Source organism: Varroa destructor, unplaced genomic scaffold (assembly GCF_002443255.2).
Source record: "Varroa destructor unplaced genomic scaffold, Vdes_3.0 BEIS01000002.1, whole genome shotgun sequence".
In the NCBI taxonomy this organism is placed as follows: Eukaryota; Metazoa; Arthropoda; class Arachnida; order Mesostigmata; family Varroidae; genus Varroa; species Varroa destructor.
The window spans coordinates 6796638-6818206 of record NW_019211455.1 but is presented as its reverse complement, the minus strand read 5'-3'; the positions used below and the strand labels follow the sequence as shown (position 1 = coordinate 6818206).

The following is a 21569-nucleotide window of genomic DNA, read 5'->3' as shown; positions in this document are numbered from 1 at the left end:
GTTAAAATGCAAAGTTGAAAGGCCATTCACGTAGCACTATCGTAAACCTGCAGTATAAGCTTAGTAACTACTTGTCCGCATCAAAGTATAATAACTAAGTAGGCTTGCAACAGCTAACCTACCATGTTTCGTGGTCGGCTGCCGCCGTTAGCTATTGTCCCAAACCGTTGGCTTTTAACACGAAACTAACTCAGTACACGCCTGGATTCGAACCCACACCACCACGCGTTTCTTACTTTTGCCATGCAAACACCCTACCCACTACGCCGTCATCGTGTGATGGGGAGTCGGTGGTACGGATCTAGACCGTCCAATCAACAGTCATTGCAGCATGGTGTTCTTCAAAGAATCTCAAAGGCTTTGCAAACCCGGAACAATTCGCTATCCAGTATTTGAATTTACCAAAATACAGTGAGTTTTACGACTAAGTGACACAAAAATAGGGTTCAGGAGATTTTCTCTGCAATATTAGTACGAAAGAAACTGAGGACTTTGTCATTTTTACCCCATGTGTATAATTGTTTTTGGTTATTTTTTTAAACTTATTTACCGAAAACAACGCTGGTGTATTTGTTTTGACAATCAGTCTCATCGACATGGAGGTCGTATGAGCTGTCGAAGTTCAATGCTGAATTATTTGTAACTCATGATAAAAAAAAATCTTCGGAAGCACCGATTCGTTGAATTTATCTCTCGGGCTCAACAGAAGATCTCATTACGCCACATGTAAGGAGCGCGGAGCTATAGATCTACGGCTCATCTACGCTGGAAGTATCATTGATGTCTTATGGTGCGACATAATAACAATCGGTGCATTGCTAGCCCTGATACGCGAAGCCTTGTACAATGTATTGAGTAAAACTTGGCCGTGTGTTCATACCGATCAAACCGGTACCAAGTAATATTTTGATTGTTTTAGTTGATCTGTGTATTTCCCTATGCCTCACGAAATCATCTTACTTCCACCAAGCTGTTCTAAACAAATGGTATGAATAGTACGCCCGATCATACTTGTCTAAGCTTCATCGAGTAGCTGGCAAAGGTGACTCTGTATATGCATATATATATATATATATATATATATATATTATATATATAGGAACCGTTTCCGTTGCCATTGTGATGTCCGCTCCGACCGACCCGGTTACAGGACTAGATTTCTTCATCGATTTAGTCGAAGAGGAGTTTTTACGAACTTACAACGGTGGTACGGCGAATACCACGGGGAAAGAATCACACAGCTATTGTTTCCCAGAAATAGTACGTAATGAGCTCGTTAGTCGTTGCATGGACGCCTGGTTGGTCATGGAGACGTCTCTCCGGACGCATTTCAATAAAGCAGCCGCTAACCTATCGAAACAGGATGAGCACCGTGACGAACGGGTATGCTAGGAACTAACTGTGACCTATTGGTTTCGTTAATTATTTATAGAAATCGGCTGTGGCTTGATGATGCGTATATATATATATATATATATATATATATATATATATATACGCATACACTTAGAGACGGCAACTCTAGTTGTAAAACTTAAGCTGATAGCACATCTGTGTATAAACGCTTTTTGAAGATGCCAAAGTATAGCGTTCGAATTAGAATAATGTTCTTTTTTAGTTAGCGCTATTCGTATTAGACGTTCTTAGCAATTCAGAACTACCAATAGGTCAATAAATGTACTTGAAATATATACATAGACGTTTTGTATCGAAGGGCCAGTGTCTCTACACGGTCTCCTTGCGAAACTTCACCTCAAATTTGGAAATGTACTACTTTCTACGAAGATATGATGCAGACCAGGCAGTAGATAATTTTATCCAAATCATAAGCACACCTATTATTCTAATACAGCCAGATGTATATGCTAAACATTTATCTAACTGAATTCTCACTGGTGAAGAAATTCTCAAGCATCATTGACAAACGAATTGACAGACGAATCGTCGTACGGGAGGCGACGTGAAACGTGAACGTCGTCAATCATCGATGAAAAATGGCGCTTGTGGTCTCCAGCCCCCGAAACGTGTAATCACAGCCTACTTCCAATTCTGCCGTGAACAGAGACCTCGAGTGACACAGGAAATGCACAACCGGAATCTCAGCATGTCCCTAATTGACGTTACTCGAGAACTCGCTAAAAGGTATTAGGACTTGTTTTTGCGTACATTTTGCGCATTACCATTGCCGCAATGCGCATACAGTTGACTTCGTTTCAAAACAGCCATGAAACTAAGGAAAATTATCTGTAACGAGGTAACAGCATCGGAGATGAAGCACAATCAAAGCGCAGCTAATGCAGGGTAATGGTGTGAATAGGTTACGATAGTGGAGTTCAGAGGAATGCAGGCTTTTGAAAGAATGTATGATCAAAGTAGTAGAATAATCGAATAGGACAAATGTGTGACGACTGAACTGCGACTTCGTGATTCACCGGAAAAGAAAGATGACAACAATCACAACGCAATTTAAATCTGACGAATTTAGATAACGCACGTTATATTCTAGTAAACAGCCATAGTGTACGTGTGGAAAAAAGCGGGCTCCACCCGAACTTGTTCGGTCAGAACCAACAGTCCACACACACGCCCGTTATCACTCTGCTTGAAGGACATCAGACGCAGGTTTAGTTCGTATATAATCAACGTGTACCCACTGGTACCTTAGGTGGAATGAGATGCCAGCTGAGCAGCGGGCGCGTTTCGAGCAACTCGCGGCTCAGGACAAAAGACGTTACGACGAGCAAATGGCAGAATTCCGTCGCCAAAGAGTCAATTGCGGCGGCGGCGGCGGCGGCGGCGAAGATGACGACGATGAGGACGAGCACGGAGGTGGTGATGGCGGCCGTGGCGGAGGCTACTTTGATAGAAACACGGACCTTGAGCTAGGGGAGAACACGAGTGAAGAGGAGAAAGGTACTGATGGCAATGATGACGATGATGATTGCGATGATTGTGATGATAATGATTATGATTACAGTGATTATACTGATGAGGACGACGGAGATGAACAGGAAAAGGCGGACGAAGGTGAGGAAGGGGAAAACGGTGGACCGCTCTGGACAGCCATGAAGAAAAGCGTCAGTGAGCAAAGCAACAGCCGAGAGCAGTCTGATGATTGTGATGAGGAAAAAGAACAGGACGATGATGCTGAAGGGGAGTTAGATAATTACCATGATAATGGTAATGAGCGTGATGATGATGATGACGACGATGAGCGTGATGATGGTAATGGTTATGATGGTTATGATTGTGTTGGCGACTGCGTCGAAGATAAAGAAGATGGCACCACTCGAAGTGGAAGTCTCTCAGAAATCGCCACGGCTTCACCAAGAATTTTCGTAGACTCGGATGATGGTGATGATGTGGACGATCGGGATCTTCATAATGATAATAACAACATCACAGATCGTTATAATAAGAAGGATACTGAAGCCGTGCTTAAGAAGGACGACGAAAATCGCTACGAGATTGATGATCAGGACAAATCAGTGGTGGATAATGTGAATCGAAACGAAGCAGGCGATGGGACATAGGATAGGACCCCTTAAAGAAACTGGATGTTTGTAGTGTAGTGGTAAAAATATCCTGTTAGATCACACGGCAGACAGAAATGCTGCTCTGGTCTGCCTATGTTTTTTTTTTTTTACAGTGCTTAGTGTTATCCATTGAGTGCTTGCGAAGAAGCCCGTAGTAATTTCAGTCGCAGTGCATTTCGTTAAATGGAATGTTTTTTTGGCGCTATTCTATTATATAATAAAATGTACATATGGATTACGTAAGAAAGACTGTCAGACATTTTGCTGTTTATAAGTCACGTCGCAATGGAGTACTAAAAAAGGATCATATCCTGATTTTTGCGTGTGTTAATTATAAGCTATATTTCTTATGATTTCTAGTTAATTACCATGGCAAGGCAAGTATGTCGCTACTTGCCGGTCAGCTTATCTAAGTGGTCTCTATAGATTACTGAAGTGATTTACTGATTTTTTTTTTGCGATGACTATCAGAGATTAATATTTTGTGTGTTTATTAACGTCGAACACCAATTTAATATATAAAAATGTGTATAACAAGTATGCATCTCTTTATTATCCCTTTGAAATTAATGTAGCTTGATAAATTAGTTGAAAAAAAATATAATTATGTACGGTACTGTATGATATTTAGGTAGATGTGATTATATATATATCTTGGGTTGTCGAAGAAGGTTTTTCAAGCTAGATAACTTTACGATTACATATCTCAGATAATGAACTGCGTCAGGCCGATGTTGGCGTTGTTTACAGTAAAATTTACAATAAAACAAAAAAACAATAACAGTGTGTTAGAATCTAGTTTTTGATAAAATTGAAGATGACTTGGAAATAAATGAAATTGCGGTGAAATTTGTTTTACTTTACTCTACAAAAAGAAAAAGGTACAAACATTTACGGTCAACATGCGGTATTCGAAGAAACCGGCCAAGGATGGCTCTATTAGGTTGTATATCATTGTGTAAGACGCTTGCCGTCGTGGATTACGCAAAAAGCAAAAAGCTGATGAAATCATTACGAAAGATAAGCAAAATCGACACGTGAAATGTCCTAAACATCCTTCAACAAACTGTTTTAAATCATATAAAAAGAGCTGCGTATAAACAGAGGCTCAGTGTTTGAGTACCACATGTATTAACCCAAGACTTTTACTAAATCATGGTTGTATCTAGAAAACACTACAGAAACGTAATGAAGTCGAACCATTTATGAAGCGGTGATAAAATTAAGATAACATACAATAATAATAATATGGGTAAACGGAAATTATCTAGAGTGTGTGAGAAAATTCGAAGGGGAAATGGAAGGGAATCTGCGTTCTAATGCATTGCCTCCTAGTAAAAATATTCGGTCTTCTACTGTGAAACAACTACCGATATTAAAGTAAGTCATTGAAAGATATCCCTACCGGATTTAGTAAGCAGAATTAGCGTCGCTTTTCACCATGACAAGGCCAGACCACATACGTCTTCAGCTATGTAACACAGATCGGAAGAACTTGAATGAGATGAGAAATTTCTATGCATTTATTATGTATTTCGGATCCTCTGTTATCAGATTGTCGTCCGTCACGGTCTCTGCAGAACCCATTTAACGGCGTTACTTTAATATCAGTGGAGGTATGTAAAAATAACTTGTCATGCTTATTCGCCCAGAAACCACAGGGAGTTGTTAATCAAATTGGTACATATATAATTTAGTGGTATTATTTTGAAATAAAAATTGCTTTAACTTTGAACTTAATCTTCAGAAAATCGACGAACTATGTCGGAGATTGACCAACGTTTAATGCATTTTCCAAAAATATTTTTCCATATTTATTTCTTCATAAATAACGTTGAATCAAAACAGCGAAAAAATAAATTTTGCTCAACTTATTTTTACTACCGTCAAACTTTGCCTAATGCTTTGATAATTATTTGCGACGTATTGGAAGGAATCGACCGAAAGGCGATATCCGTCTGTTTCCGATCGAAGGTTCAATGATCAGGGCACTCGATGCAATCGAAAACAATACGTAAGCTAATTCAGAGCATAACTTCCATTTAGGTTTGAATTATAAGCATTTACAAATCCAGCTTATAATCAAATTGCTTTACTTTTATTTAATTTAATTAAATTCCAAACTTTACAAAAAAAAGGTTGCAGAAAAACATTTTTATCCAGTATCTGTGCTTTCAATCCACAACACGCTGTCTTCTGAGTTCAGCAGAAGTCAAACGCCTCTTATATATAAACAAGAGCTGCCTATCTTTGCTAGTGTCGATTTGTAACCTGTGTAAAAAAAAATACGAATGATCCTTCCCTGCTAAAACTGACTGGTCAAAAGGGACTGATATCAATGCATAGCTATAGTGAACGATTGAATCATGGTTCAGGATGGAGTAAAGGTCTCAATTGCGCTTTGTTAACAAAACCCGGCGACACTCATTAAGATGCGAACGGTAAACCAGGCCGCCAGGGAAAAGCCAACAAAACCTAATAGTCGCTTAAACTTTTAATTAGCCATTCATTAATCGCCGTTAACTACAATAATACCATCCACAAGGTAGCCAATAACAACAACCTCAGGCTACTGGACAGATGGGCGGATCCTGATGAAAATGTTCGACGACTTAAAAAGGGCTTAACATTATGGATATATGAATGAGGAACATATGAAACGGTACAGCGTTAAAAAGATAGTGCTGAAGCCTTACGAGCTTTAAACGCTATTGATCCCTTAATAAAATGTACATCGTGTAGATACTGACTTCAGACTTGGCTGCCAGGCTAGTTAGGTATACATAGGTCCAACGGACCCAGGATTTTGCCTGAAGTGTAACAGTTCATTTTAGATACTGCGGCCAATTAAAATAAAAACCAAATAATCGAGGTGTGCAAAGCGAGCTATAAAAAAAATTATTATGTGTTTGTTCAAACACGTAACTGGTGATTGTTTTCTGCGTCGTCTACAAGATTATAAGTCTACCCGTCTCAGGAATTGTCGCTGATTTGCACCAACATACAAGTGAATTGCCATCTACTGTAGCATTTCGCCAGACCTCACAAATTGCTCTTTTGCTGTTCATAATGGAATCACAGGATGCTCTACGCCAGCATTCGGACACTATTAGCAACGTATCGTATTTTCTAGGATTCTTACTCGAATCAGACGTCGAGTTGGGCAGACTCGCAATATTCTCCCATCTTTCCTACTTTTATAGCCCGGAATGCCGTATTACATGTCGTGCCACATGAACTTTGGACGCCGAGGCTATCATAGTTCCGATACCTTAATACCCGTCGACGCACAAGCCAAAGTGCCTCGAAAGGCGGCCGGAACATGCATGTCCTGCTGCTATTGCTACCGTTGCCGTAAAAACGCCTAATGGAATCCCTCGACGGCGTTCATAGTTACCCAGCTCTCTAGGGGCTTTCCCTAACATTCGCCTCGAAACAAACCATCCGGGTTAACGGCACCCACTTTGCTGTCCTTTGAAAACGCACGTCTTCCAAGTCTCCATTGAAGGGTATTTCTATCCGGCCTATTTTCTGTCTGGGGACGTCGTATTTCTTCCCATTTCCCCTTACTCTATTAGCGGTGGATTTCGATTTCGAATTGCGACGTAAAAATAACGACGCTGAAAGATCGAGTCGTCTCTTCTGCTGGAACTTACCACCGCGTTCTGTCCACGATCTTCTGTTAGAACCGGCTTTGCTTTCGTTTTTATTGAGGCTGAATAGCTCGAATCCTTGCGCTTCCGTTTTCAACAATGGATATAAGAAGAGATGCTAGTATTCGAGATTTGTTGCGAAAAACCTCCCCTTATAATAACTTAAGGAACGGTAAATGCTTTTGCGGCCGCCGTATTCGTTGACCGAGAATCATTTGGTACTAGCGTTCTAACCGTTTTACGCTTTCCGAGTTAGGAAAATTCTCGTACGATTATACTTTATACAAATATCCCAGTACATTTTTTTTCCAATATTGTTTCGTAATAGTATGAGAACGACCCAAGAAAAATGAAAGCAACTTGTTAAAACCAAGCATTTAAATGAAATAGACCAAAATCAATGTATATCTTGTGTCACTGCTTCATACTGTAGTTACACAGCCAAGGTGTTTGTGTTCTCAGAAGGCCATCAGAATGCCTTCCTGTGCAAAGTCATTGCCGTCCTGTACCCATCCGTGATCGACTCTATCTATTATATTATATCGATCTGTACTAATCCGCATATGCGCACAAAATGTGACCGCTATCGCCGTCGTCACGACATGAACTTGTAATGCAATAAGCACTTTGCGGTGTACAAAAAGTAAGGAAATAGATTTCGTCTCTACATATGTTCAGTTGTATAGGGTTAAATAACCGGCAACCATCCAGTCCTGCTGATCTAGGTAACGTCGCGATTGCTCTGTACACACTAGTCGTCTACGTGGCCGAATGGGGCAATTAGCTGCCTTTTCGCCCATGCTGCCTGTCGTTCCCAAGGGTCTCGTACTGACGAGAATGACCGGCGACTAAGCCGGCTAGCCTACCAACTGCGCAAACAACGTCTTTGCCTGCTTTTCGAGTTTATACGCGAGGCCTAACGGGGTCGCGCCACCAGCGTTATCGCCAGTAGACAAATTTGCAATGAAGTGGGATGCTTAATTTTCTCTCGTGCCTGCAGCGAAGAAGATGTGTAACGAGCAGTGTACACACTGAACGCACGACGACAGGAAAAGCTTGAGCAGGACGAGTTCGGGTCGAGCTAAGCAACCCCACTGCGAGTGAAGCAGCAGAGTGACGATGGGAGAGTATTGCAATGGCAGCAACAACGACAGGAAAACAACTTTACACTACGAACTCTATTGCCCCAAGTACTGGCCCGATGAAAGGCATATTTTTATATGTGCGGATTGGAGCCAAGACGAGAAGAGACCTACTACTGGAACTAGCTGCCATTAGCACACTCTGACGTGATCAAGGCATCCTGTAACCTGATTTACGTTTACTTGACTTGCGTAATGGTGCTTAAGTGATTCTGTTAGAGGCTTCCTATCGAGGAACTTATAATGAAATATATTTTAGAAGAAGATCAATGAATTAATAATTGTTCAGGTATAAGTTATGAACGTACTCTCGTAGACGACACAATGTATTTAAGGATGATTTTCTAACACTGATAAATCACAAGAGTACAAGTGACATAAATCATTAATGCGTTCATATAGGTCGTCTATGTATTTCATCAATTTAATGCGTGAATAAAGTAGAATACTTTTCAAATACAGTCTTTGTTTTAATATGTAGCTACTAAGACCGTTATTAAACCCATTAAGTACACTTCTTGTACGAAACAAAGAAGGATATCAGAATTAATATCACTGGAAGGATATCCAAAGTAGCTTTGAATCATACTGTATTTTTAGAGGTACATACACCAATTAAACCTCTTCCCCAAGTGGTGTTTGAATGAGTATGAAGAACCTATAGGTATTTCGGTCAGCACTTTGTTTAGGACTCAATTAAAAGTTTGTAGAAATATAAAGTAGCAAAGTAACTAGCTCGAGTGTGTCATCTGTTTAAGAACCATTTTTTTTTTAACGCATTATTGATGGAAAATTACGTTGTAAATAAATTAGTACACGCTGACTTATATAACATGATCATTCAGAGGGCTATAATGATGAAGCAAAAGTGGGGCAATACAGACCACTGTGGTTTGACCGCATAGCGAACATGGTACTATCGATTGATACTTGAAATTGAAAGAAGTATCTTATTGATCAAAAATTTATGGCAGTTTTTTCGTCAACGAAAAGTTTAACGTTCTACTCAATTTCTAATAATAAATCAATCCATTATACGTTGACTATTGTTTTTCACGGTTTTTCTCATATCGCAACTGATTTTTTCAGGGACGGTGTTTCGAGGGCTCATTGGGCCCGCTTCGGAGAAACTTTGCCTTCACAAATGCATTTTACTAATTTTTCAATAATTAAAAAATCATGTTTTTTAGCTAGATGTTTGGCGAATATGCTGGATGCACACGAGCTGTTGGCTGGAACTCTTGCGCGACAGCCTTAACAAACTCTGCCATATGTGTCTGGCATTATTGTGAACGTGAGAGCCTTGCGTTGTATTTTGGGTTTTGTAGTGTACGAGCCTCATCGCAAATGGGCCTTTTAGAACACCTTTTCCTTAGCTCGTCGTTTCCTAGCCCGTCTAAACAAAAATTAACATCCTCTTCGAATATACTTCTGGGATGAGTCGAAGCCTAAACATACTTTTTGCAGCCACCAGTTCCTTTTTCTGTTTTGAGATAATATAAAGACACCACGTCTTATCACTTGTAACGATTCTGTGTGCAAGACTGTCATTGCAACGCGTTTTGCCAGAGGCGACCGAGATTTTGGGACCAGCTGAAACCCCATATGCTCTGCAGGGTATCTAAACTCCCAGTTGTTGATAAAACCATATAGATTGAATATGATTGACTATAGTCGAGTATTCGCACCTGATCTTCTATGTTAATTTATTTGCTGTTTTGACATACAAGATCCGCATCGATCTAGAATTTTCGAATTAAAAAAAAAACATTTTTAAGACTATTATGGCAAGTTTTATCAGTCCTTTCAGCTATAAAGCCTTCGCTGTGAGCGACTACTTTGATATATTTGATTTCCACAAAATATGACGATTTTTAAATGGTGAAAATGCAACTATCTCTCTTTTGTCGGAGCTTGAACTTGAGGTAAAACTTCCTTCATTGTAAAAAGAGACTACGACGGGCTTACAGGGGAGGGAGGTATCTATATCTTTATCAAGATCACGGGATCATTGCAGCTTCTAGTCATTTGCTTTAGAGGTCCTGCCGTATTTTCACTGCTTTCGCGTGAACTTTTACATTTACGATGTTTGCATGAAGGTTCATAAAACTGTGTAGGAAAAATACGAATGAATGTAAAAATCTTATCGAAATAAAATGTCGTTTCCAACCGAAAACGCTTTACCCGCGTGCAAGTACCCGTTTTATGCAAGTACCCGCTGCGGGGGGAACTAATTGTCTTCTCTGCGGTGCAAAGTTTTTGCAACCTGTTGTACTTAGTAAGTTTTGGCAACAGTGTAGATATAAATGAAATCGTGGCAATAATTTTTCGTGCCACGATAACGGGAAAAATGCACTATAATATCTTCAATTGAGTAGGCCCGATCGTCTGGTACGTTTAATCATTTGAGTTTTCATTTGGCCACGTCAAATGGCGTTCTTTAAAAAAAAAAAGACATCACAGATCGTTTACGCATCTCGCAATATCGAAATCAGCCATATCGCCTGCATGTACACTAAATTATTCTATCGTTTTAAACAGTCCCATTAAGTAAATGTTGGTTTTTATGACCCTATGCAGGTCTTAGTACTTCACTGACCTGATAACAACATATGCTGTTGTACTACAACTTAGACAAAAAAGCAAATCCAGGAGCTACATAAGCTCCGTCTTAGCCGACGAATTGCTATTTTCATTATAGATGCCAGGCGCGGAATTTATCTGTCGGCGTGTTCATTTGAACGTTTTTTCGTTTCGCGTACAGGTAAACGTGAAGAACGTTTCAGGCGTCGTTGGGTCCTGAAGCCGTTGGCGCCAATAATGTGTAGTAAATTCCCGACATTCCTTTGTACCGCGGTACGCCTTCGCAACCCTCCACCCATCCTAGCTTTCTGGGCTACTGACCCATCGTCGCTGTAAGCCAACCCAAATCCCTCATGAAGTAACTAAACAAATCTCAGCTGACACCTGTTCCAAGAACACTTCACTCCCCGGCTCTATGCGCTGTGGTGCTTCTTTGTTAAATTCGTCTACTACACTGAGCGATGAAACTGACCTTAGGAGACCGTTTTAAGTGGCATAAATGCGTACATTTTAAAAGTATATACGTGTGGTGGCGCGTGGCATGAAATGTATATACTATGCTTAAGCTAAAAGTTTGTAACGATGACATTACAATAGAGCCGCTCACGTAGTAGCGTAATAGCCTTCATAAATAAGCTGCCAGCCTACCACGCAGCTGAAGGCTAAATACCATGTGCAGGTACACCTACAGCTAATTTGGGGTAAGAGCAGATTTTAGATCTAGGACAAGGCTTCAGCGCAAGTATTTTGTCATTTTTTTGTAACTCTTTTTATATGGACGCCGACATTAGATAACTGAAATTGGTCGATTGATCCGATAGATACCAGGCACTCATTTGGACATCCGTGTAGCCATTCAAAGCCTAAGCTAGGTATTTGTTATTGGAAAGAAAACAAATTCCTTATATCGGTGTCTCTTGTGGTTACACCTTACAAATTCCCTGTCAGGTATAAAGTGCGTAATATTGTCAGTCAGAACTTCTATTCATTGCAATTCCCTGTTTTCCGTTTTTGGATCAGTGTCCAAAATCAACCAGAAAAAAACCTATGTTGAAGCTACTGCTGGCCCTACTTTTTCACTGGCTAACACACACGTTTCGTTACAACGGGACAAAAAATTTTGCAAACCGCCTATTTTAACTTAGACCTTCGCAATATAACTTCTTGTAAAGGAGAGAAAAACGAACCAACCATAAAAATAGGTATCGTGCTAATTCAGCAAAGTTTTTTTTTCCAAAGTAAAAGAAATCGATCAAAATCACAAAACGACGAGATAATGAGGGTATGCCTACTCACCACAGCATTGTTGCCCACTGTGCAGCTTTCGCTGCTGATAAATTTCAACCCTGATAAAACAGACTCTAACGTTTATAAGAGAAAATAGGATGGTGGGTGCAACGTTGGGTTTTCACGTCCGTGTTGCTGGGTTATGCTATCATGGAAATAAATACGAATTATTTGCGACCAGGAAACGGGTAATCTTTATTGCGTAAAGAATTCTCAACAACTATTTAAATTCTTAGCTCTACTCTTTGTATTCGTTTTCGCGTCCTTAAAAGGCCAAAGGACGAACACTGGTGCTACCTGGTGTCACAAAACTTTTTATAATGTCAAGTGCTGCAGCTAACGCATTTACGCTATCAGAACGAGTACAATTTCCTACTGAAAATGTTACCATGATGAGACCTACGTTTCGAGTTTGTAATCAAGAATACCTTTATACGCCATTACACGACATCATTATGTACATAATAATATCATTAGACTGCCGGCGAGTTTAGAAGAGTGATGATATACTTTTAACGCTATTGTAAATTTGAACGAATCGTGAATAAGTGTGATGAAATTAGTTGCTTTGCGACGCATTTGACTAGGACAGCTTGAATTTTTCCGTGCATTCTAGCAATAGAAAGATAAACACTTCTTCACCCATACCTGCTAGCTGCGTAATAAACGGCCATCGTAGATGGGCTGAATCTCCTTTCGTTGTTGTCCAGTGGACAGCTGATCTTGACTGTAGAGAGAATGTGCCAATAGACGTCGCAGAACAAAGTCTTCATAGATATTCACGCACCGCTCTTCGCGGGTTTTGTCCTCAAAAAGCGACGCTCCCTGAGCGGCCTCCGAATGAGTTTGTAATGACCTACATCTTCCCTGCCCTGACAGAATACACCTGACAGAAAAATGGCACGGAATGCGGAATTCGCAGACGTATATATACGTGTCTGTACATTTTAATACACAGCTATCCCTAGCATTCATGAGAGGAGCTTAGGGGATTTAAAAAATACCGTTTAGCTAACTCCAAACGACTGTGCGGTCTTTTGCTGCTTGTTACCCCATAAAGTCCGTCAGAATTCAAATTTTACGATAGGAAGCAGGAATTATGGAGTGCCGGATCGTACTAGATTCTAATCAACGGTAAGAAAAAACAAAAGCCTTGACAAACGATAACAACATGTGGAAATAAAAAGAATTCGGCTATACTTTATCGGATATTCCAGGCGGAGGTGAAGTTCACGTAGGTTAGAATGAAGCAACAAAATTGTAACTAACCCATTTGCTGACAGACAATTTTCGGGCATCCATTATTTATTTCTGACTAAAATGAATAAAATGCATCTGTATTTTAGCCATGCGCATGATTTAGACTAAAGAAATAGTTTGATTGCTATGGAGATTGCGTGACAATACAGAACTATATTTATTCATTGGCATTCAATTAGACATTCCATTTAGAACGTTCACGTGTTGCGGGAATCCTTTGCTCCTCGGACGTAACATCGCCCGAGGAACAAAGGACACCCTTCTTCGTTCAAGGACACACTAAACAAGTCAATTTCTCCGAACATATTGTACGACACGGTAGCTACACCTCACGACAGTATGTATATTTTGACATCAGGAAAGTTTTATATAAATCTAGCTATAATAGAATTAAAGCGTCGAAAAGGCGCATTGTTTATGTTGAACAAAAACTTCAATTTATTTAGGTACACGTACGGTTAATGGCCTAATAATCTCTTAGGGCTTTGCCATGTGCAGCAATAAAGCCGACCTACACAAACGTTGCTACCTGAATTGTCTTTGTTACATGAAAATTCGATTCTGATTTGCAAAAACGACAAATCGAAAACGTAGACTGCACACAGATTGGTAAAGCGAAATCGTCATAACAACTGCATCGGTGTATCGTACTTCGAGTAGATAACTTCTACAAATTTTGATCCCTGCCTCGTCCGGACGAACAAGCTAAAAATAGTACCACGTTATGATGGATAGCCAAACGACAGACCAAAAAGAAAACCCCTATCTTAAGAAAGAGCGTCTAATTTTGCTGAGCAATGCATGTTACAGATACATATCTAATAATTTACACAGCGTTTCGAACAGAGGTTACTCCACTGTGCAAAGCGTGAGGCAGAAGGCAGTGCTATCCCGCGTCCAAAGCCTAAAGTATGTGTATTTAAGTAAATTAGATAATGTCGAATACCAATTCAAGTACGTAGCTAAATTACGCAGAGCGATAGACACAGAAACGATGTGATTCTAGTAAGTAGCGCAGTTACGGTAGTGAATGTTGCTTAATTTCTGTACTTCATGGATTTAAATTTAAATTTAAATCCCTTGAGACGAGACAGCGCCTCCGAAAACGAGCATCAACCTCCTATTAAAAATGGTCGCCACCCACCAAATACGCTTAGATGTAGAAAAAAATATTTGTCCCAGTAATAGTATGACGAACTTAACAAATGCGCAAGCTTAAATTAAAGTCATTCCTGATTATTCCTACCATACCGATGTAGAGAAGCGCATCTTGAAAACGTTCGAACGGCGAACTAATTGTTGGGCTTCGGTATCGTCAAACGATATCTGGATTCGATGTCCGGAGAAACAAAATCTCTCTTTCCCCATACGGATTCCCCGTGACGGCGATAACGTCAACGCTCAACGTAAGTTGTTATTTCGCTTACTTGAGAAAAATAACTGTTTTGGGTATGATATATATTGTGCTAGTTGTGTTCATAGATAAAAACAGCAGATGATTCGAATGACGTTGGTAATAACTGACAATATTTATGCCGAGCCCAACTTTTGCCTTGTTCACTAGTTGATCTTGAACGCGCAGTACTTTACTAAGCACGGAATAGTAATTCGTGTACGTGGTTTGAAGATCTGAACTAACACGTTTATTGCTCCGATAGTTCCGTTGGATTCCGGTTGAAATTTAGAGCTTCACAAAATCTGCAAACTAAATAAACGACTGTCAAGAAACCATGGACGGACTGGATGGGAGTACATGAGGGGCGTCCTTCGTCTAGGATCACTTTGGAATCAACTGAGTTTGATGAACGGTCATGTATACACGAAGCAGTGTGTGCATCAGTGAAGATATGATTTACTCGATCTTTTAACAGAACAGAGATGTTGTATGTATAAGAATTGCTCTTTCTAGAGAGAGCGTTATTACTTAATTTATACTACTTAATTATTATCCGCTTTTTATTATAGATAGAAGTTTTGAGATAAGAAAAAAGAGCAAATAATATGAAATTGTAATCATGTTCACGGCTTTCATTCTAGTATCGTAACAATTATGTCGTATTTGAGTATGGGATTTACATTAAACGAAGGCAAATATTTAATTAATTGAATGAATTTGATGCTTTTAGGACATGTTTTTTTTTTGAAACATTTCATTTCAGCTCGACTCATGGTTATCCTAGCTATACAATTAGAATATTATATATGTAAAATAGATTAAACAACTCAGTTTAATGACTAGATAATTTTCTGCCGTATTTAGGCCTCGCCGGTACTTAAATTACCGGCTTAGCCAAGCGGCAGTTGGAAATGCCTAACTTTTTCAGCCGTCATCCTGGTCGAGATCCTCAGCGGAAAACATAATTGTATTACTTTCTGATATTGGCTAAAAACTAAATCAGTAAGAGAGCATTAAGTTATAATATAATAAAAGCATGGCTTTAAAGAAATTTTGAACCCTAAGAGATTGCCATCTTTTCAGAAGACTGTCGTGAAGTGCTAAGGCTCAACAAAACGAGCAAGGTTTGTATTGTTGCTTTGGTAAAAACCGAATCTATTTATTCATTTGTGCGATAATCTTACGAAGGCTTTTACTAAACCGATACGAATTACTATGAAAGACGAAACACTGCTAAGCCAAATATTTCGTCGTTAGGGCCAAATTTTTCAGTTCCTTCACGTTTCTCAGGTTTAATTGTCAATATCGTTGTTTTTATGTGAGCATTTTACTTTAAATTTAATATCATATGATAGGGTGAATTTGTCCCTGTTGACGATGTAGCTAACAAACTACGGATATTCTCACTTTTCATCGTTATCGATGTTAATATCGAATGTTTGAGACTATAGCAACAAACTTTAGTTTGTAAAAACAGTCACACGAAAGCGCTATGCACGAACCCCGTAGTGACCAAGCGCGGTCTTTTATTAGATTTTAGTGCAGGTTATTTCTTTTTTCTGAAGTCATTGAACCTGCGCGTATCCCCCGCCATCGCTAAGCAGGGGCTAGCGGAGCCCTAGTGGAATAGTGTGAACCGAAAGATGCAAAGGGAAGATTCTGTTGTACGTTCGAAACGACGCGCTGCAAGCCACAGCGCAGTTCGTTCTGATGATCAGAAAGCAGGGCTGTTACAACTGAACTCTTCAGAATGTCACTAATACGTTAAAAACTACGAATTACAACTAACTATGCATACATGAGTAACATACACCGCTAAATTCTGAGTCAGGCTAGATGGCTAAAAAATAACTTTCATGTTGCTATCTTAGACCGTCATGGAAATAGATGTGGCAGAAGACTGCCAACGGCCGTACCGTGCAATCTAACTTTGTTTGGATTTTTAGTAATTTTAATACATTGCTTGTCGCGTTTACGGAGCTGTATATTTCCATTACATTGGCGCTGTTATTGCGGTTTTACAACAAACAGTTTGCATAGAACTGTCTTTATATGGCTGTAGCATAGCCAGAAAGTTTTCTGCGTCCGTTAGAGTGCCATGCGCTCTTTCTGGGGTGTTTGTGTGTGCGTGTCAGCCTCTGTGATGACCACGCGAGCGTTGGTGAGGGAAAATTTCGGTTCGGGAAAGATTCGTGATAGCGAATTGGCTGGCTCTACTAGCGGGTCACAGATGCGCGTCCCAAGACCGACTTGTATCCAAGAGAAATCGCTTCGCTTGACCCAAGTCCACAGGTCTGCTTTGTCCGATAGTGATACCTGGCGCATTGCGACGCACCGTCTATCAATACAACATGTAAGTTCGTCTTGTATTCATGTTTAGACACACCTAGTTAAGTAATAAACTCAGCCAACTACTGAATACCCAAAAATAACTCGAAAATGCAATATCTCGATTAATTTTTGCTAAATTGTGCCACCTATAGATAACGGTGCGGAAACCGCTTACTGTTCTAATAGCGTTGTACTGTATTTCTGTATCAATTGTGACTCACTGCTTCATTTTACTTATCGTTGGTGTTTAATAGAAATTTATTCAACACACTTACTGGTTTTTACTGAAAAGACGGCTAAGTACAAAGCAAACGTTTATGATTCACGAAAGGAAAACTACAGGACCACCTTGACCATAGTTCATCTAATTTGAATTGAGCGCGTTAAAGGTTAGACTATGAAACGTCAATAGTACGGGAGAATGTGGGAAATATTGTTAATTACAAGTATACGATGTGAAGCGTTTGTTATTTGCCGCCAGACTAGCTTTCATGAATAATACCTTTGATTCAAAGCTAACTAGAAATAAAGTTATGCCTTGTATGCTCTTGCTGTTCCAAGCAGTATGAAACGAGTTGCATCTCTTCTGGTTTTGGTCATCTCTGCTGTGGTTGTGCTTGAAGCTACGCAAATTTACAAAGGATCGTATGCCTCCGGCAAACAGAGGAAACCATCGCTGCCAAAGAAATACCTTGTTGAGGATGGGGGCTATATAAAACACCGAAAGGTATATCGCTACGCCTATTTTTAAGATTTATAAATTTATCTAAAAAATTGCAATATACAAAAAAGTATATTTATTCATGGATTTCATTATCTCCAGGCAGTTCAGCTCCTCCTAGTGGTACGCCACTGAGTATTCTGTCAGATAAAACGGCGCATCATTTTTTCAATCGAAATCGTAATATAAAAGGGCTCCGATCCAACTTTCAGATCCGCGCTCTTATTTCCGAGCACGAATTGCGTGAGCGACATCGTGTTGGCCGACAATTGCCGGGCGTTCGTAATGGTGGCGGCGGGTACCTCTACAATCGCCCAGTGTATACATCCAGTGACCATTTAGCCGTAAGCATAACTATCGTGAGAGATCGAAGCGACACATTTCGTGCATGAAAAACGCCGCTATTATAAGTAGTGATCTAACATAAAACCTACCTTGTGTGACAACTGATGTTGCATACAAGGACAAAAAGTACACAGAATTGAAAATTCTGTATTTTCAAATTGCTTTAACTTTAAAAAAAATGTCAGTTTATCAGTCAAGATATGAGAATTACTCATGGTTTTTTATTGCACTAATACATGCCTGAAAGTATGGAGAAGAAAATCGACGAAGTTACGATATCATACAGAACCTATTTTATGAACTCAAAAGATATGCAACTATTCCGCAAACTCGCCCTAATATTGCCCTACAAGTCCTACTGCTCTCATTATATCTGCTGTTAAAATATTGATTAACCGATGGCAGGCTCGCCCCGCGCTCCCGCTTACGGAAGTTGAATCACACCCGCTGTCGAACTTCCCTGCACACTATACAGGAGATTTAGAAGATGAACCAAAAAAAGATGCTTCTAAAAGTAAGACGCCTTCTGATAGCGAAAAACCGTCCGCCCCAGCAAACGTTACGGTCAAGGTAAGCCTGGCTACAGTTTAACTCTTTTAAGCATGCATGAACGATCTCTGCATATGGAGTGCACGGACAAGATTGTCATTCACGCTGCTTTGGGCTCTACTACAAACGATCTATTTATTGCATGATTTCGCTAGAAAAAAGCGTCATCAAGCAGGGTTGTTACGATTCTTTTAGTCTGCAGGTTCTACTATGCGACTGCTTTTGCTTTATTTGGATAGATGATCCGTATATATGTACTATTTTTAAATACAAGAAGATACAGCACTTATTGTAGACCTACGTAAGAGACTGGAATCACTTCGTTTACTGTCTGTGATTTACAAGCCCTATTTAAATTCTATATTTTACTAAATTTTTCAAATTCGTTTTAAAAAAAAAATAAATAAAAAGTGAGCACTTCTTTTGTGGGAAATAATTAATTTCTACAGATTATACATTGCTTGCTCGCTTTTCTTAAGGTGCATATTTTGTTTAGCTCATATTCTGATGTAAAAAATAATTTATTAATGCTTTTTACGATGGACCAGGATGGCGCGATTCCAGAGGACGGTAAAGTGAAGGAGCAACCTGATCAAACAAAAAAAGTTGAGCCCATTGAACCGGAGGTACTGAAACAGGAGGTTTCTCAGGATAAGTCGGAGCCGGTGGCCATAGCAGTCCCAGCGTCCGCCGTTGTGCCTGTCGGCAAGAACATGCAAAGCGAACAAGACCTTGATAAGCTCAGTTCAGCTAATGGCGAGAAATCTGGTGCAGGCGTAAGTTAATTTAAGTTTCTTAAGCTAGCTTCCTGTGTCTGGAATTGGGCCATTATTTAAAAACACATTTACTCCATTTATGTATGCATATGAAGTCTCTTTCTCTTAGATTATTATAGTTTAAAATTATTTTTGGCTTATATGCGCTTGTCGTAATTTTATTATTAAAACAGGGATTTGCAAAATGCAACATGAGTACACCTTTATTGCTGGAACTATGCATATACGAAACACATCTATGAAGGATGAATTTTCTTCTATATTCGCTCCACTCTCCAGACAAAACATTATTAGTACACTCGATACGAGCAATGCCTACTTATGGTTGAATCGACTATTGATAAATCTCGTATATCGTTCGTCATTATTCCTATATAGAAGCTTATCATTGGACCCTAAAATATTGTAAAATTCAGTCCAACTGCAACAAGTTTATTAAAATGGTGAGGCTCAAATATTTTAACATTGTAGTACCGAATTTTAGTAATATTTTCTTGTACATGTTGTCTCAAATGATCCGTGTTTCAAAAAAAAAACTCAAAGGGAATATTTCATTCTCCTTTTAAACCACACAAGAATGCGGTGCACTGGAGCATTTCTAAACAAGACAAAAGAATCGCCTTGTGCTTTATTAAAAGCTGGGTAAGTAACCATCATAATTTCAATTTCAGGGGGAACCGCCTATGATTGTCAGTCAACAGGGAACCGTTTCCGGAAAGCCTCCCGTGGCGATGGAATAAAGCGAAGAAGCACTACCCTCAACGAGTGCGCCCTTCAGATAACGATTAATAGACATAATATATAAACATATATATATATATATGTGTGAGTGAGTGTGTGTGTGTGTGCAATAAATATGATATCTATTTATTTTAATAAATGAATCATTGTAGTACTAAACGCAGCACGAAGTTTTACTATCAGATATAATAATGTCAATGTGATTATTTAATTTGCAGAAAATGATCAGCTGTAGATCTGTTGTAAGTTTCTGAGGCCAGTCGGGTTAGGACGACGTTGCCAACACGATGGTCCCGATGCTGATATATTAGCAGCTTTACCGACTCCGAAAAATTTTATATAAAATTTTTCAACGGAGTCGGTTAGTACAGTTGCTTTCTATTTATCTTTGTATTTGTGACTCTCTATGCCACTCTAGTGCGACAAATTTTGAGTGTTGGTATTGTTTTTTTACAAAGGTTTACGTTTCGCAACGCCAATAGCCTAGCGATGGCTTCACTGCTTATGGGACGAACAAGACCAATTTAAATATGCTAGGAACAGCGTACCGTTTCTGATTTATCTCTTTTCGAAGTAAAGACTAGCAAGGTGAAGAGTCTTATCCAAAAAGGAAGAATGTGACGGCCTTGAACAAAAGTATTTACGCCATAGAATACAAGGGGACAATAGTGCACCTATGCTGAACACAATAAATAACAGTAGAAAAGTTCCCAACCAAAGCTTGTACATCGAACCGGTAGAGACCCGACACTATCAGCAGAGTTCACGAAGCGTACTGTGACTCGGAATGCGGTTGGAGGATGGAATCTTTCGTCGAAGTTGTACGTTTTGTGACATCACTAACTTCGAAGAATCCCTAACTTCGGTGAAGGTAACGTGCCGGCGTTGATGTCTGCGTTCCTCCAGGTTGTTCCTTTCTAGTCAGATACAGTCATTAAGACTGGGTCAAGAGGACGACCCACGATAGCGACCCGAAAGTGGTACAACTTATACAACAAGTATCACCTATAAGAAAGTACGCTAAGTCATTCGCAAAAGGCTGTAGTATAATAGTTTATATTTCTATGCTTCGAGTTTTATGTCCGGTGTCACCGTTAGACATTCTATCCGACCACAGGCTGTATAGTGTAATAACCATAACCATAGTAGAACCTAGTTATATCTTCTAGCTTTGGTTAAATTCTTATGGAAGGTGCTTACCCTCATGACTTTAGGTTGTTTTTTTGGATATCGTTAAGTCTGATAGCTT

At 39.6% G+C, this 21569-nt stretch overlaps 2 protein-coding genes and 1 long non-coding RNA gene across 4 annotated transcripts; all 3 read left to right on the top strand.

The window, feature by feature from the left end:
- Positions 1 to 26: 26 nt before the first annotated feature.
- On the top strand, positions 27 to 4084 carry LOC111244855 (uncharacterized). The gene is made up of 3 exons (XM_022792345.2): positions 27 to 1383; positions 1937 to 2142; positions 2666 to 4084. The coding sequence occupies exons 1-3, from the start codon at positions 1123 to 1125 to the stop codon at positions 3531 to 3533; spliced, it is 1335 nt and encodes a 444-aa protein (XP_022648080.1). The 5' UTR covers positions 27 to 1122; the 3' UTR covers positions 3534 to 4084.
- A 10123-nt stretch (positions 4085 to 14207) lies between these two features.
- Positions 14208 to 15906, top strand: LOC147757303 (uncharacterized). Its single transcript, XR_015320402.1, has 3 exons — positions 14208 to 14370; positions 14721 to 14867; positions 15120 to 15906. It is a non-coding gene; the product is annotated as an uncharacterized LOC147757303 (long non-coding RNA).
- Positions 15907 to 16775: 869 nt separating this feature from the next.
- On the top strand, positions 16776 to 20483 carry LOC111244443 (uncharacterized). Of its 2 annotated transcripts, none has more exons than XM_022791597.2 (6): positions 16776 to 17210; positions 17720 to 17915; positions 18122 to 18253; positions 18660 to 18824; positions 19352 to 19579; positions 20251 to 20483. In XM_022791597.2, the coding sequence occupies exons 2-6, from the start codon at positions 17754 to 17756 to the stop codon at positions 20317 to 20319; spliced, it is 756 nt and encodes a 251-aa protein (XP_022647332.1). In that variant the 5' UTR covers positions 16776 to 17210; positions 17720 to 17753; the 3' UTR covers positions 20320 to 20483. The 2 variants fall into 2 exon arrangements, with proteins under 2 accessions (XP_022647332.1, XP_022647331.1); XM_022791596.2 differs by having other exon boundaries at positions 16786 to 17210; positions 17753 to 17915.
- The last annotated feature ends 1086 nt before the right edge of the window (positions 20484 to 21569 follow it).